The sequence below is a fragment of the Hyperolius riggenbachi genome, chromosome 2 (assembly GCF_040937935.1).
Source record: "Hyperolius riggenbachi isolate aHypRig1 chromosome 2, aHypRig1.pri, whole genome shotgun sequence".
NCBI lineage: Eukaryota > Metazoa > Chordata > Amphibia > Anura > Hyperoliidae > Hyperolius > Hyperolius riggenbachi.
The window spans coordinates 516,385,129-516,403,149 of NC_090647.1; the positions used below are offsets into that span (position 1 = coordinate 516,385,129).

General features: G+C 45.7%; 1 protein-coding gene across 2 annotated transcripts in view; it reads left to right on the forward strand.

The window, feature by feature from the left end:
- The window catches only part of CHODL (chondrolectin), a 178,164-nt gene that overhangs the window by 132,380 nt on the left and 27,763 nt on the right, over positions 1-18,021 (forward strand). For both annotated transcript variants that reach the window (XM_068266132.1, XM_068266131.1), the window contains exon 2: positions 15,736-16,048. In XM_068266132.1, the coding sequence (XP_068122233.1) occupies positions 15,736-16,048 (313 nt within the window). The remainder of the gene's footprint in view (positions 1-15,735; positions 16,049-18,021) is intronic.

Genomic DNA, 18,021 nt, shown 5'->3' on the forward strand with positions numbered 1-18,021 from the left:
ACGATCCAGCAACCGGTCCACGTTGTCCGTCTGCACCCGTACTTCCTGCGTACGCTAACGGGAGCAGATCTCGAAGGGATCGCGGGGCTGGATTGTCACACTCCTGTGAGAAGTTAGGGAATCCTCATTACAATCTGAAATGAAGCCATTATTATAGCCAGGAGCGTTTATGGACGAAAGGTGAACAAAAGCTCTAATTAGCTGATGTTTTCAAATATCCCGCCACTTTATCGATCTCCACCAACTATACACTCTTGACGATTCGATCGGTGACGATTTACACTCCTAGTCCTACAATAAAGATTACCGCTGAGAATCATTTACTGCCCTCATATGGTCTCTCTGCTGCGAGCATATCCCTCCTTCCCAACTGCATAGCCGCCAATTACGTGCTTAAAACGCTATTTAGCATTTTAAAGTCATTACTCATATTACCTTTACAGTTCACTTAAAACGCTACTTAAAGAAAACCTGAACTGAAAATTAAAAGTCAAAATAAGCATACACAAGTCATACTTACCTGCCATGTAGTCTATCCCTCAATGTCTTTCTCCTGTCCTGCGTCCTGTTTGTCCACTGTGATCAAGGGAATTTTCCGTCCTCCATTTTGAAAATGGCCATTACCCATAACAGCTTTCTGGTCAGCACACAGTTAAACTGTAACATCGCCCACTTGAGCCATAGGGAAACATGGACATTACCTGGTACATCAGTTTTCCTCTCAGCTATAACTGACAGCAACTGATATTTTACTGACAGCAACTGATATATTTCAGATCTGACAAAATATTGTCAGAACTGGAAGGGATTATTGTCAGAAGAAAATGGTGAGCTTCTGAGAGGAACTGATGGCGAGGTAACTATGTAATGTTCATTTGAAGTTACCTCATGTGTTTATTTTAAATATTTTTACTCAGTACAGGTTCTCTTTAAACTACTTAAATAGCGTTTTAAAAGAACTTTAAAGGTTGTATGCGCTATTACTTTAAAACGCTAAATAGCGTTTTAAGCACTTTAGTGGGCGGCACCGTGCGCCATTTTTTCCCCATGACGTTTTTGACTGTATGCCATTTAACATCCTTGAAGTGTCATATGTTCATATGTACTATGTCCTCCTAACTGCATGGGACCGCCCCTCCTCTCAGGCATTTTCCTCAGCTTGTTACAGATGGAGGTGTGGTCTTATGTATTTAACTGTCACATTGTTGGTGTGGATTTATGCTATGACTAAGGACCAGTGTGTGTCCGAAACATGTTAGGAAACATGTTGTGCCGTTTTTTACTGTTTCCATAAAGGTTTATATATTTTTTTTGTGGACCATTCACATTGAGCGGAAACCCACTTTCTCATTTCTACTGTCTGGGGATAGAGTTACCTGGTTCCTGCCCTGATCCCACTGAGTGGACGGTAGAGCGGACTTCACTTTGAACGATGTCTCTCTTCTAGCAGGAAATATAGAAAATGAAAGCAGAAGTCCTCTGTTATAGCTTCACACTGCCCCCTAGTGACCAGTGGCCATAAATACGCTTTATAGCAGCACTAATTAGAAACTAGGAAATTTAACAAATGAGAAATAAAAAATGTGCTAAAATAAATTGTCCTGGAGCACTTGCAAGCCACTAAATTAATTGGCTGTTAAAGGGTTAATAGTTCCTACATTCCAAACTATTCTGTGATTGCTTTTCAGCACCATGTGTGAATGACATGATGCACAGCTATGTGGCACTAACAAGCGCAGTATATTAACACTAATAACAACGCTGATTTCAGATAATGTATCTCAGCCATTAGTCTGGCACTTTACCAGGGAACATCATCGCAATTTATCATTGCTGGAATTTTACGACGCTGGTGTTAATAATTACGAGACACAGAGTGAGAAGGGGGAACGCAATTAAACTTAATGATCTCTCCTATAGCTTCGATAAAATGGTCACTGACCTTATAGGAGGGGAGCACTGGCCGACAATGTAAAACCAACACATTTCCTGGAATGGGCACTTTGCTTTTCTATTACAAATCAGTTTGAAAGGGAAATCCTACTTTCACTAAAAATTCTCTAAATATCCCACCCACCTCTCTGGATAACGACCAGTAACAGCATCGAGCAAGAGGCACATGTAACTTTCTTGGCACCCCTCCAAACTAAACCTAAACAAGTGGATAGTTAACTCTGGCGGGATCTGTGCAGTGCATTGGCTGGGTTTTATATGCACATAAAAGACAGGTAAGGAGCCTGAAATGATGATATTCCTTTCAAGGTGTAGAGCTGAAGAGAAGAAGTAAAGAATTGTTTTTTTTCTTTAACCTTCCTGGCGGTAAGCCACGCAGGAGGTTTTCTCAGGCCCTGCTGGGCCGATTTGCGCAATTTTTTTTTTGCTGCATGCATGCAGCTAGCACTTTGCTAGCTGCGTGAGCACACCAATCGACGCCGCCCAGCGCCAATTCGCCACTATCTGCGTCGCCGCAGAGCCCCCCCCCCTAGACCCCTGCGCTGCCTGGCCTATCAGCGCCAGGCAGCGCTGAGGGGTGGATCGGGACTCCCTTAGACGTCACGACGTCCATGACGTCGGTGATGTCATGCCGCCCCATCGCCATGGCGACGGGGGAAGCCCTCCAGGAAATCCCGTTCTTTGAACGGGATTTCCTGATCGCCGATCGCCGGAGGGATTGAAGAGGGTAGGGGGATGCCGCTGCACAGCGGCTATCATGTAGCAAGCCCCAGGCTCGCTACATGATTTAAAAAAAACAAAACAAAAAAAAACGGCTGCGCTGCCCCCTGGCGGTTTTTAATAGACTGCCAGGAGGGTTAACAAAAAGATGATTTTCCCTTCTAAGTGTTCACATGCAGTGATGAGTGAAAATGGCAATATTCTTTTTGCATTAATTTTCGCTAAAATAATGTTACATTCGATCTTCGAGCGAAAATTCCATTGAAAATGTGTTTTTCTATTTTTCGCAGTTTCGCCCTTTATACGATTTTTCATGGTAAAAATATCATTTTTTGCAAGCAACCCTGTTCAGGAACCTCCAACCGGCCGCACTATTGGGGACTTCCTGTACTGTGCACATGCAGAGGAAGAAACAGGGGGACACAAAGGGGCATAGAGGAGGACACAGGGGGACAAACAGAGGACACGGGGGGCACAAAGGGGCATAGAGGAGGACACAAGGAGGACAAAGGGTAACACAGGAGGAAACAAAGGGAACAGAGAAGGACACGGGGAGACACAAGAGGTACAAGGGGGCATGAGGTACATTTTGATGAATGTATTTCAAATTTTCCAGTTTTTCGCGGTAGTTGTCCTATTAGCCTGGGAACTCTGAAAGGGTGTATGGATTCTTATTTGCGATTATAGATTCACTTGAAAAGAAATGCAGTGACCGGCCGCTCTCCACCGCTTCGTTAGCCTGCAGTCTTCCGGTTTCACTGGAAGAAGCTGCTCTCACAGAGCAGCATGCAGGGAGGTGGGGGAGCTGCAGGGGGAGCGGCCGTGAAGAGACAGAGCTGCCCACTGACAGCTGGGGAAAGCCTGCAGGAATGCCCCTAGTGGGCGTTTTGAGCAGGGAATTCCTCTCTTCTCATTACTTTCCGGAATAGCGGCAAATTGCTAATTTCGGGGGGCTATAGTGTGGCGGTGGGGGAGGGGGCAGACTGTGGCATGGGGGGACACAGAGGCATGTCCTGCAGCAGGGAACATGCCTCTGTGTCCCATCTGCCCCTCCCACCTGCCATCTGTCCCATCTGCCCCTCCTGCCGTACCACCTCAGGTCCTCTTTCGCCATGGCGACTGCATACAGCCGCAGGCACTCAGGTCCAGTATATCTCGGACATGAGCGCCTCTCGTTTCCACTTGTGCGCGGCATGCGTCTGGCGAGACGCGATGCCGGAACAGCTGTGACCTGTCTCGGAGCCGAATCCCTCTAGTGACAGTGACGCATGAATTTATGCTGCAGGGCCTCAGATTTTTCCGCGGCCAGAAATTCGGATGCTCTTCATAGAGTTCTATAGGCTGCCAAATTCCATCCAAATTCACGGCCGGGGAATCGGCCCGTTTTCGTACAAATGGAAACCTAGCCTAATTAGTAGGTAGGAGTGCCTCTCCACCTCACAGTCTGAGCACTAGCAAGCGCCCGTACCAAGGCACAGGAGCAGCTGACGGGCGGCGAATTCCTCGCCTTCAGTCTCCCCCGTGAAAGAGGCCTAAGGCTACACAGGATAAATGATCACCATGCAGAAGAAGTGTGAGAACTGGGTTGTTTAGCATTCATATCAAGCGTATCAGTTTTGAGTAATGCTTTGCTGTAATACTCTCATTTTTTGTAAGTATATTATGTCTCCTCCCAGGACGAAGCTTGCTTCTTATTTCCATATGAAATAGGAGCTTTGATGCATTTTTCTCCTACCTGATATTTGCTGGCCTCCCAACATAAGAGAATATATAACAACAGCAAAATGTATTGCCATTTTTAAAATGAGGCCATTAAGCCCTCCGCCGCTATATATTTTCTTTGACAGCCGCCGTATTCCGCGCCCGGTAGTTGAAGTCCGTATAGAGCGTCCTGAGCAGAATCTCAGCATGTGTCTCGGATCTTTAAGATCTAACATCTCTTGTTGTTTACGTTTTGCTTTTTTGAAAAAAAAAGCGTATGAAAGAATTGGATATTTGTCAGATAGAAGACACCCTATCAGAAAAATCACCGATATTATTCAGCTCGCGCTTCACAACACTATCCAGTAAAACGGCAGCCCAATGAATTATGGATGGCGCATTTACATCTAGATTTCACAGACTTCCACAGGTTGGAGAGTCATATTTTATATACGGGAGTTACGTGAGCTGATGTTAGATTGGATTCTTAATACTGAAGGACGTTCCAATGCTCAACACCAGACGTTAAAAGTGGACCTGAACTCTTGCACAGGACAGAAGGAAAACACAGAGAAATGCACCCTGTATGTATTTAGAGAGTTTAGCCTGTCTAATTCCCCCTCCTTTGTGACTAATCACAAGTGTAATTTGGTCTCTCAGCTGCGTCAGCTGGCTGCCATGGCAGAACAGCTAATCTGTAAACACAAGGGGCTTGATTCACAAAACCGTGCTAACTGACTTAGCACCTTTGGGCGTGATAAGCAGGGTGCTAAGTAGGTTAGCACTGTTTTGTGAATCCCATCAAGCACAAAGTCCCATGCGCAAGACTTTGCGCACGCACAGCGCGGTGCGCACGTAACGTCGCATACAGCTGAATAGGCAGTTTGCACGCACTGTGCTGCGCACTGCGCTACGCGGGACTTTGCGTGTGATCAGAACTTATCACGCCTAAACCGAGTTTAGGCGTGATAAGGGGCTTATCACAAGTGTGCTAACAGTTAGCACGGCTTTGTGAATCAAGCCCAAGATGTTAACGCATGTCTGATTCCATAAAAGCAGGAAGTAGACGCACTGCAGATTTATTGCTGAATTTGTATAAGCTGTAGCAAAGAAATGTTTTACTCTAAAGGTTATTATGCTGTTGGTCATCTTTTAGAGCAGAGAGGAAGTTCTGAGTTCAGGTCCGCTTTAAAGCTTTGCTAGTCCTGTGTAGCTATTCAGTAACAGAGCTTTCGTGTTACCTGGGTATGGGCCAGGCATGGGCAGGGCCGGATTTGGACTTCCCAGTGCCCTAGGCCCGGTACCACCAACCGCCCCCCCCCCCCCCCCCCCCACACACACACACACACACACACACACACACACTCAGGGTGCATACACACATCAGACCATAGTCTTTGGAAAATGAAGGATCACAGACCAATTTTACCCCCTTCCATGTAGTATGAGGGCCATACCTACAAAGTCTATTCTATGGAGCTGAACTCCACATCAGATAGAAATCTTTGCAAGATGCTGCACACAAAGATGCTGTACACATGCAACAGATCAGTATCTGCAAAAGATCTGTTCCTGCAAAAGATCCGTTTCTGCAAAATGCATTCATAGTCTATGATATCTGCAGATCATCATACACACCTTGTTTAACAAACATTCATCTGCAGATCAGATCCACCAGGATGGATCTTCAGATCTGCAGATGATTGTCTGATCTGCAGATAATTGTCTGTTAAACAAGGTGTGTATGAGGATCTGCAGATATCATAGACTATGAATGCATTTTGCAGGAACGGATCTTTTGCAGGAACAGATCTTTTGCAGATATTGATCTTTTGAACGTGTTCAGCATCTTGCAAAGATTTTTATCTGATGGGGAGTTCAGCTCCATAGAATAGACTGTGTAGGTATGGCTCTCGGACTCCATGGAAGGGGGTAAAATTGGTCTGTGATCTTTCATTTTCCAAAGACTGTGGTCTGATGTGTGTATGAGCCTTTAGGAAAATGAAAGATCACAGACCAATTTTACCCCCTTCCATGTAGTATGAGAGCCATACCTACACAGTCTATTCTATGGAGCTGAACTCCCCATCAGACAGAAATCTTTGCAAGATGCTGCACACAAAGATGCTGTACACATTCAAAAGATCAGTATCTGCAAAAGATCTGTTCCTGCAAAATGCATTCATAGTCTATGATATCTGCAGATCATCATACACACCTTGTTTAACAGACATTCATCTGCAGATCTGATCCACCAGGATGGATTTTCAGATCTGCAGATGATTGTCTGATCTGCAGATGAATGTCAGTTAAACAAGGTGTGTATGATGATATGCAGATCTCATAGACTATGAATGCAATTTGCAGGAACGGATCTGTGGCAGGAACAGATCTTTTGCAGATACTGATCTTTTGTGTCTGTACAGCATCTGTGTGTGCAGAATCTTGCAAAGATTTTTTCTGATGGGGAGTTCAGCTCCATAGAAAAGACTGTGAAGGTATGGCTCTCATACTACATGAAGGGTGGTAAGATTGGACTGTGATCTTTCTTTTTCCAAAGACTATAGTCTGATATGTGTATGAGCCTTAACGATCACTTGTTTGCAGGATACCTATGAATGTTTTCTCTCTGAAAAATGATGAATGATTGTTTTTCCTGTTAGAGCAGTGAGTCCCTAATGCCTGGTACGCACCAGATAGATGTGTTGAATCGATTTTCCGATCACTTATACAAAGTCGATTAGAAAAATGATCAGAAATCAGATTAGACCTGTCAGAAATAATCAATTTGAACCCATCTATCTGATGGCAAATTGCATGGTGTGTACCAGGCATGAAGTAGCAGAGTGGCATTCATCTCCCTCTCTGCTCTTCTGTAATCACAGATCTGTTGCATTTATTTTATAGTATTTATTGTACTGATTCTTTCACAGGTGTTTTTTTACTGTTTGCCAACACGGTACAAATATATTTTTTTTAATTTTTAGTGTATGTTATTACTTTTGGTATACAAAACAGAATGTAACAATACAAAAGTATACAACAGTACATTTGTAATTATAATTATAGAGAAGTTGTCTATCTCATACTAGACTACTGCTGCCTTTAAAATGAGCCAGCAAGGGGTTAAGATTTAGCTTAGAAGTGGCTGCCATAAATCTCTCTAAGGAAAAAAAAACCCTTATCTGTTTAAGATTTACAATCCAGGGGGAGAGAGGAGAAGGAATGGCTCAAGTCATTAACAGAATCTGACCAGCAATACATTGTTTAGCCCAGCTTGAGTTGTAAAGTGGAAATAATTCTGTTAAAATGTTTACTTTTACTGGATCAGAAATTGTCTACATTGTGATCCATGTTTCTCTCACCCCTGGCAATAAACTGAAGCGTGTATGTTCAGTAGATAGCACTGTCTCATCGCACACCACGAAGTAAGGAAAATACACGGAGCACTGGAATTCTGACTGTCTGTGTGTGTGCAGCAAAGCCGGGGCGGGCGCTTTGGAGCAGGAGAAATGATTTATTTTGACATGCAGCCTCTTATCTCTCTCAGGTCCTGCCGCCCTTTTATCCTTCTGATTTTTGTCCGCCCTAGGCCGTGACCTTTGGGGCCTTTGCAGAAATCCGGCCCTGGGCATGGGCAAACTTGGCCCTCCAGCTGTTACGGAACTACAAGTCCCACAATGCATTTGCCTTTATGAGTCATGACTGTGGCTGTCAGACTCCTGCAATGCATTGTGGGACTTGAAGTTTCTTAACAGCTGGAGGGCCAAGTTTGCCCATGCCGAGTATAGCCTCTATTAGGAATTATGCCCTTGTTTGCCTGCTGGTGGCAGAAAATCCATGACTTTATCTTTTATTTCACCAGCCAACAGCAGGTGGCTCTGATCTCTGTTGTTCCTGACCTCGCCTTTGGATGGTGCATAGAGCCATGAATGGACTCTCTTCCACCAGCAGAGGCCGCCACCCTTCTGCTACTTGTACAATCTATTGCAGGTGGCCATAGGACATATAATGACTACTCTGGCTTGCAGCAAGTGCCAGAACTTCAGTACCTTTGTCCTGAAGTGCTGCCTGGCCTCTCCTGCCTCTTGCCCTCTGTGATCTGTTCCTTGATCTCCTGTCTGGCATCCATCTGAAAATGGCACCTGCGAATAATGGCACACGGCAGGGATGAGCAGAAACGATGCCAGTGCGAATTTACGCATCATAGTTCGCATCTACGCATCGTAGTTCGTAGGCGAAGTACCGTTACGAGTAGTTTACGCCCATACGTGTAGTTCTCATGTGTATTGTGAAGTAAGCTACGAATGCGTTATTTGCGTCTATATTTCCACGTATGCATACAAAATTACGCATTGGAAAGGGGAATGTACGCATAGAAGAGTTACCGTCACAAGCATTTGCAGAGGAATTCATGCGTACATTTTTATGCATAATGGCATAAGCGTCCTTATGTAATACGCTACGCATTACGCGTAATTGCGTATTTTAATGCGTATTCTACGAAATGCATACGAAGCAATTATTTGGTTTTGGAGCCGTAGTTTGGCGAAGCGTAATTGCGTAAAACTACGCGTACTTCCAGCGTAGCGAAGTTGGCTGACTACGACCATCCCTGGCGCACGGTGTTGCCGCTAATCCGTTTGCCGCTTATCGCTATTTAACGTTAAAGCCTTATTGTTATTTAACGTTAAAGCCTTATTGTTATTTACCGTTAACACACAGAACCCTCTCTGTACCTATCCCTAACCCCTAAACCCCCCTGGTGGTGCCTAACCCTAAGACCCCCCTGGTGTTGCCTAACCCTAAGACCCCCCTGGTGGTGCCTAACCCTAAGACCCTACTGGTGGTGTCTAACCCTAACCACCCCCCCTGGTAGTGCCCAACCCTAAGACCCCCCTGGTGGCGCCTAACCCTAAGACCCCCCCTGGTGGTGCCTAACTCTAAGACCCCCCTGGTGGTGCCTAATCCTAACCACCCCACTGGTGGTGCCTAACACTAACCACCCCCCTGGTGGTGCCTAACCCTAAGACCCCCCTGGTGGTGCCTAACCCTAAGGACCCCCTGGTGGTGCCTAACCCTAAGACCCCCCCCCCCAGTGGCGCCTAACCCTAACCTTGACAGTGTTGCATTAAATCCATTCCCCGTTTTGCAGTTAAATAACGTCTGCAGTTTGGCTTATGTAGGGCGCTATTGATAAATAACGTTAGTGTGTGCCACTATTGATAAATAACGTTACTGTGTGCCACTATTGATAAATAACGTTAGTGTGTGCCGTTTTTCTTCTTTTTTCCCTGTGCGCCATTATTATGCAGTACTAACGATAAATAGCGATAAGCGTATCTTTTTAATGCGGCACCATTTTTATGCATAGGCGCTGTGCGCCATTATTCACTGATCCCCCTGTCTGTACTCTGATCAGTTATATCTGCACTTGGCTCGTTTGTTTGACTATGTTTATTGTCTGGCCATTTGGTCCTGCGTTTCTTGTATATACAATATGCCCTGTATATTATTGCATATATTTGCATGACCTAGTTAGATAGATGGGTTGTAGTGTTTGGGGTTTATGATTGCGTGTTTTGGGACATTGCTATATGTCTGCATTGCTTTGTTTACAATACTGGTGTACTTCATAATTAACATGTGTTTAAACTTATTCAGATTCTATCTTGTGCTTCTCTGCCATTATGGTGTTCCCCAACCAATCTCCTTTGTACCACCCTCCTCCATTAGCTCATATTAAATAAATCTGTTTTGAGGATTATGCTCAGGAGCCTATGCACCAGCTGTTTCCTGCATCATAGGTTACCAGAGTTGCAGGTTGTGATTTTTCCAATGAATACTAAGGAATAGTAAATGACGATGTGTCTCACAACAGACCTGGAACAAATGGGAGATAGAGAGATTTTACATTTGGCTTTCAGCACATTTTTGCAAGTAAATTTCAAATCATAGCTTTGCCTATTGCGGAAGAGCCATCCGTGCTCTGGAGAAACTGTGTCCTTCTTGCTTCTGGTACACCAAGTACAGCAGGAGGAAATTAAATATGAAAATACAGATTATGTCACTAGACTGGAACTATAGGCTTGCCGATCACACGCCAGTGCTTTGGGTCCACAGTTGAATGAGCTGAGCTTTAGAACCAGAAAAATGTCACTTAGTCTCTCTACTTACACAAATGCATACTGTGAATGGTTGCCTTGCAATGGAGGCTAGAGTATTTCATACCCGGCAAAAGATAATTCCTAAGGAGGAGCTTTAAATGTTAGTTCTGATCATTCATTTTATTTTTAAAGCAGTGAATGTTACCTACTGTATATTCTGGCATATAAGACTACTTTTTAACCCTTGAAAATCTTCTGAAGAGTCAGGGGTCGTCTTATACGCCGGGTGTCATTGATGCCGGGTACCGCCTCTCAGATCTCCCTGCTGAGGACTGTAGTGAAGTGGCGCAGGCGCACATGTGTGAGATCTGAGAGGCAGAGAAGGAGGTAAATAGGATACAAGGGCGGGCCAGAAGGGTGAAAGAGGCATGTTTTATGGACACAGCGCACAATCTATTCTTTCATACGGCTCTGATAAACAGGGAGACAAGGACAGCTGACTAATATTAGGGAGAGTTGACCAATCCAATTGATAGGGCCCCCAATGTTTACATCCTTATACTTACCAACCACTTGTGCCCCTTACAACATGGGGCTCATCTCACAAGGCTCATAAAACAAGTGTGGACATCATGGTTTTAACAACCATAACAAGTGTAGCCGAAAAAGCATCTGATCTAAAGGATGGTCCCCTTTATCAGAGGGAGTGAAGTTGTGAACCCACTGCAGCTCGGGGCCTCCCTGCATTTAAAAAAGTTAACATAAATATTGATTTTAAAAAAAAATAAACACAGGGGGGGGCGATCAGACCCCACCAACAGACAGCTCTGTTGATGGGGAGAAAAGGGTGGGGAATCACCTGTGCGCTGTGTTGTGCGGCCCTGCAGCTCGGCCTTAAAGCTGCAGTGGCCAATTTAACTAAACATAGCCTGGTCTTTAGGGGGGGTTAACACTGTGGTCCTGAAGTGGTTAATGATGACTGTGTCCTCAATACAGGAAAAACATACGCCTCACACCAGGGGCGTAGCTAGAAATGATTGGGCCCCATAGCAATTTTTTTATGGGCCCCCCCCTCCCAAACCTCCCACCCCACACACATCTCTCGACTTCCCACCCCTTCCAGACCTCTCACCCAAGCATCCCTTCCAGGACCTTCCACACCACCATAGCAAGGAAATGAGCAGCGCTACTTAAAAACAGACTAGTGCCTACCTGCAAAAGAGTGCAAGCCCCACTTGTGGGGTCGAATACACACCGAGCATACACATGACCTGTCTACCACTGGAGGAGGATGTTGGTTTCCTGTAACAGCTTGCATGCAACCTATTAAGTACTCGTCCCTCCCACTGCAAAGAAGTCAATCCTCCATGGGAGGGGCCTAACACTAACTAAATCCTAACCTATGTATACGCATAGCCTGGGTGCGCTACCAAATAAAATTGAAAAATCGAAAATTGTGCAAAAGGGGGATCAGCGCAACACCAGGCCGCCTCCGAATGGCCTCCAATCAGAGATGCGCTGAGCCCCCCAGGAACTACAAACGCACCTTGAACCCAAACAGAAGCTCTGCATATACACCAAAAGCATGGCTGTTAAGTGGGAGCAGCTGACCAAAAACGAATTAAAATAGTACATAGCAAGGAAATGAGCAGCGCTACTTAAAAACAGACTAGTGCCTACCTGCAAAAGATTGCAAGCCCCACTTGTGGGGTCGAATACACACCGAGCATACACATGGCGTACGAGAGAGAACGGCGCCGGAGACTTGGGCGCAGGACACAGCCAGGATATGACTGATCCTGTTGCCGCACAAGTCCGGGCCGTGTTAATTACTATTCCCCCTCCAGGCCGACATAGATAGTGGGGGAATGAAATAATTCGGCTTCCAGCAATTGCTGGAAGCCGAATTATTGTTTTAAAAGCAACTTCAGGTCCGTCTTCTGACGGCGCTGAAGTTGCTCCCTGTGCCTGCGATAGTCGTAGTTCCTATTACGGCCTATGGTGGCGCCGGCTGCGCCCAAGTCTCCTGCGCTGCTGTGCCCAAGTCTCCAGCGCTGGATTTACCGTGTTCGTACACATGACCTGTCTACCACTGAAGGAGGATGTTGGTTTCCTGTAACAAGTGGGGCTTGCACTCTTTTGCAGGTAGGCACTAGTCTGTTTTTAAGTAGCGCTGCTCATTTCCTTGCTATGTACTATTTTAATTCGTTTTTGGTCTGCTGCTCCCACTTAACAGCCATGCTTTTGGTGTATATGCAGAGCTTCTGTTTGGGTTCAAGGTGCGTTTGTAGTTCCTGGGGGGCCCAGCGCATCTCTGATTGGAGGCCATTCGGAGGCGGCCTGGTGTTGCGCTGATCCACCTTTTGCGCAATTTTAGACCTTCCACACCACCATGCCCAAACCCCTACTAGACCTACCACCCCTGCACCCATCCCAAACCTTCCACCCCTGCACCCCTCCCAAACCTCCCACCCCAATGACATTAGAAAATAGTCGTATTGCGGCAGCATTTGACCATAAAATAATCGTAATGCGGCAATCTTTCACCAGAAAATAATTGTAATGCGGCAATGGTTAACCATAAAATAATCGTAATGCGGCAATCTTTCACCATAAAATAATCGTAATGTGGCAATCGTTCACCATAAAATAATCGTAATGCGGCAATCGTTCACCATAAAATAATCGTAATGCCGCAATAGTTCACCATAAAATAATCGTAATGCGGCAATCTTTCACCATAAAATAATCAGAATGCGGCAATCGTTAACCATAAAATAATCATAAAGCGGCAATCGTTCACCATAAAATAATCGTAATGCGGCAATCTTTCACCATAAAATAATCGAAATAAAGCAATCTTTCACCATAAAATAATCGTAATGCAGCAGTGTTTCACCAGATAATAATCGTAATGCAGCGATCTTTCACCATAAAATAATCGGAATGCAGCAATCTTTCACCAGATAATAATCATATTGCGGCAATCGTTCACCATAAAATAACGTAATGCGGCAACCGTTCACCATAAAATAACGTAATGCGGCAATCTTTCACCATAAAATAATCGTAATGCGGCAATCTTTCACCATAAAATAATCGTAACGCGGCAATCTTTCACCATAAAATAATCGTAATGCGGCAATCTTTCACCATAAAATAATCGGAATGCGGTAATCTTTCATCATAAAATAATTGGAATGCAGCAATCGTTCACCAGAAAATAACGTAATGCGGCAATGGTTCACCAGAAAATAATCGGGATGTGGCAATGGTTCACCAGGCTCCTCTCTCCTCCCCCCCCCCCCCCCAATTAGTTCTCCCAATAGCCCTGGTGGATGCTGCACCTGTAAAAAAAATGCATTTACTCACCTGTAGGAGACTCCTTTTCTGGTGCGCAGCTCCTCTCTCAGTGAAATTCCCTTCATGCTGCACTGTGTGCCCCACTCAGTGACTGGGAAGACAGGCAGAAAGGGGCAGAGCTACACTCAGAGGGGCAGGGCTATGCACAGGAGGGGCAGAGCCACACACAACGCTGAGAGGAGGGGCGGAGCCATAAACTGTGCTGCTTGTTTTATGTTCCGGCTTCCGGGCCAGGCCGGAACTATAGAATAACACACAATAACACACACACAATAACACACCCCCTTCCTGCTCTCCCCCAGCTTAGTAGGTAAACGCAGAGTATAGCACAGCAGAAGCTTTGCTCACACTTCTCTGCTGAACTCCAGTGCTGTGTTTCCACCTTTCTGCTCCCCACTCAGCCTAGAGGCACAGAGGGGGGGGGGGGGGGGGGGCAGAAGGAAACATGGGGCAGAGGTGGCATGGGGGACTGAAGGAGCCACAAGGAGACAGAAGGAGGCACAAAGGGGAAACAAGAGGACAGAGGGATGCACGGGAGAGGGGGGCACAAAGGTTCACAGCGGCAGCTGCCTGCAATTTACGCTACCCAAAAACAGTAGAGGCGGGTGATATAGCACCTGTGGATGCCAAGTTTAGTCTGGGGGCAGGGCTTTGTACAGGGGCAGGCTTAATCCAGGGACATGGCACCCCCAGGAGCAATGGTACTCCAGGCAATGGTGTATAATGCCTAAAGACGCCCTTGGGTGTAAGCAATCGTAAGACATTAGCTCTGGTAACAGGACATAACAGGCAGGTGAGGTCTCAAAGTGTACCCGTGTTAAATTTTAGATCAGGGTCCTATAGAAGCTTCCCACGCCATCCTCTGGACCACCACTGCTGTTCACGGACCCCCAAAAGAAATCTGACAAGAGCTAGTCAGATTTCAGATCTGGGCTGCGCTCCCTTTCATGCATGAGCGCAGCCGTGCTACACCTACGCTAATACAGCTGTGCCTGCACAGACATGTGGACCCACTGGTGCACAACAGGCTTTGTGCTACTGCGCAGGCATGGCCATGCTTGAATGGGTGCAGCACGGCCACACTTGTGCATGTAGGACCAAGGAGTAGCAGTGGGGTGGACAAGCACCCAAATGGGGAGAGACATGTGCTACAGCAGATAAACCCTGTAGCCCGCCAGGGTCTAATGTAGGAAGAACAACGTTCTGCAGCACCATGCCAGTGTATTTAATAGCTGTTTATTGGGATAAAAACAGAGAGGTTGCCATACAGCTATTGGGATTAAAACTGCTGTATGTCAACCTCTCTATTTTTATCTCAATAAAGAACTATTACATACATTGACGTGGTGCTGTGGAACTTTGTTCTTGTAGAACCAAGGAGAACATTAATCCTCCGGGGGCTTCAGATTCTTAGGTAAGTATCTTAGGTTCACTTTACTCTTTGTATGGATAGGTGCACAGCTGCAGCAAAAACAGCAGCGCAAAGGAGTTTTCTATTTTAAATTTTTCGTTTCAAAGGTAATACTTATTATTTGCCTTAACTAATATTGATTAAAATTTTCATTATTCAATTTTGGGTTTAAAGGGAACCCGAGGTGAGAGGAATATGGAGGCTGCCATATTTATTTCCCTTTAAACAATACCAGTTGCCTGGCAGTCCCCCTGAGCCTGTGTCTCTAATACATTTTTAGCCATGGACTCTGAACAAGCATGCAGATCAAGTACTCAGCTGACTCAAGTTTTACTGGATTAGCCATATGCCTGTTTCAGGGTTTTGACTCCGTATCCCTTTCAGCGCAGGTTCCCTTTAAGGGGCATTAGATAGGACACACTTTCAAACCTTCCTAAGTTGTATCAATCTTACACTTACTCTCTTTGTTGTTTATTACAGGTCGGAAGATTTGCTACGCAGGCTACAAACATCCGTGCTACAAACTGGCCTACTTTCAGGACTTAACTGCACGAGTAGGTTACTACCAGGCTCATCAGGTCTGCAATGGCGAAGGCGGACATCTTTTAAGCATTGAAAATGAAGCTGAGCAAAAACTCATCGAGAAAATGCTGCAAAATCTCACAAATTCAGGATCGGGGAAGTCGGACGGGGATTTTTGGATTGGTCTTTCACGAAACATAGAATCAGTGGCCTCCTCTGGTGCTTGTCCAGACCTCTACAGATGGGCTGATGGGAGCACTGCTCATTTCAGGTATAATTGTCAGTGATCCTAATACTCCCTAGCTCAAAGTAATAACTTAATTTAGTTTATTAGAAGATGTTAATAGAATAACAATTTCATTGAATGTCTCTGGATATGCTCAAGAGCCCATTAAGTTGGCTCATTGAGAGATAATGCAAAACACGCTTCTCTATTTTTAGCATCATTTGACAAAAATGATGTTTTCCATTTTACCGTAAAGATCTCACCAAACTGACCTGGGAAATTAAAGGGAAGTTAAAATAAATTCAAAGATTATATTGTTCATTTTACGAGTTAGGTAAATGATAATGTGAACACCAATAGAAGGGGTAAAGTAAAGTGAGTATTGATTTTGCTATTCGTCATAGAGACAAGTTTTCAGATAGTTGTGGCATGCTTCAAAATTTTTAAAGAATTTTCAGAGCAGGAAACATTGATTACTGGGGAGGACTTATGGATGTCCTTCACTCATATAATTCAGCTATATGCTGTACCTGCAAATTAAAACCGTGGAGGATATAACATGTTTTTTTCTTTGTATTTCAAATCGTAATGATATTTTATTTCAAATCGGAATGATATTAAGTTGCTCATTACGCAATCTTTTTTGTCCAATCTTGCCACCTCTATATAAGGATCTACCTAAAGTATCCAATCAAAGTACATATTTACAGGGGCGTAACTAGAAATCACCGGGCCCCCCTGGCCTTTTTGGGGGGCTGGAGGGGCCGCGGCATGAGGGAAAAATGTGGGCGAACATCGATGGGGAGGGGGGACAGTCTCCCCCCCCCTCACCTCGGGCTCTCCCCTCTGCGCTTCCCTCAGGCATCTACGATCAGTGGAATCTGCAGCGGCAGCAACACATACATCCATCCGCTGCGGAGGTCCATGTCTAAGTGCCTCACGCTACTTCCTGTTTAAACAGGAAGTAGCATCAGACACTTAGAGATCGGAACCTCCGGCAGTGGATGGAGGTATGCGTTCCTGCCGCCGCCACTGATGATAGATGCTGGAGGGAAGCGCAGAGGGGAGAGCCCGAGGTGAGGGGGGGGGCTGTCCCCTCTCTCCGCCAATGTTCGGCCACGCTTTCCCCTCATGCTGCGACCCCTCCAGCCCCCAAAACGGCTCTGTGTGGGCCCTATAGGGGCCCCAGCCCTCCACGGGTACAAGGGCTGCATCCCCTATTGTTACGCCCCTGTATATTTACTTTGTTTACCCTTATACTACATAGATTTGGTGAGATTGGACTAAAAAGATTGTATCATTAGAGGGCACCTTTAAAGTACTCCTGTACCAACCTTTTAACCTCCCTGCCATTCTGATTCCCGCGGCCCTGCGGCCGCGAGAAGGTTTTTTTTGCATAATTTTTTTTCCTAGCATGTAGCTAGCCTAGAGCTAGCTACATGATGCGCCCTCCATGTGGCATCTCTCCCACCCTTCTGATCGCCGCCGTCGCGTATGCCCATTAGGAAATCCCGTACTGAACGGGATTTTCTTTAGGGCTTCCCCCGATCGCGATGACGTCACCAACGTCATGGACGTCGTGACGTCAGCGGGAGTCCCAATCCACCCCTCAGCGCTGCCTGCCACTGATTGGCCAGGCTGCGCACGGGGTCCCGGCGGGGGGGGGCCCTCGAACGCGGCGGGTAGCGACGAATCGGCGGCGAGCGGCGGCGGCGACCGCAGGATACATGCATCTAGCAAGGTGAAATCCTCCGCGGCGGGTTACCCCGAGCTCAGCTCGGGATAACCGGCAAGGAGATTAAGACCTGTAGAAAAAAAAAAAATGTTCCGCATTATAACTCAGCTACTCCAGGTTCCCTTCGCTGCCTATTATGCCTATGTCAATTCAATTCAATTCAATTCACTTTATTGTCATTGTGTAACACAACGAAATTACTTTTCATGACAACCCCACGGTGCATATAGGGAACATAGTGATAGTAACAAGGAAGAGAAGAAATTATACAAGTATGCCAGGT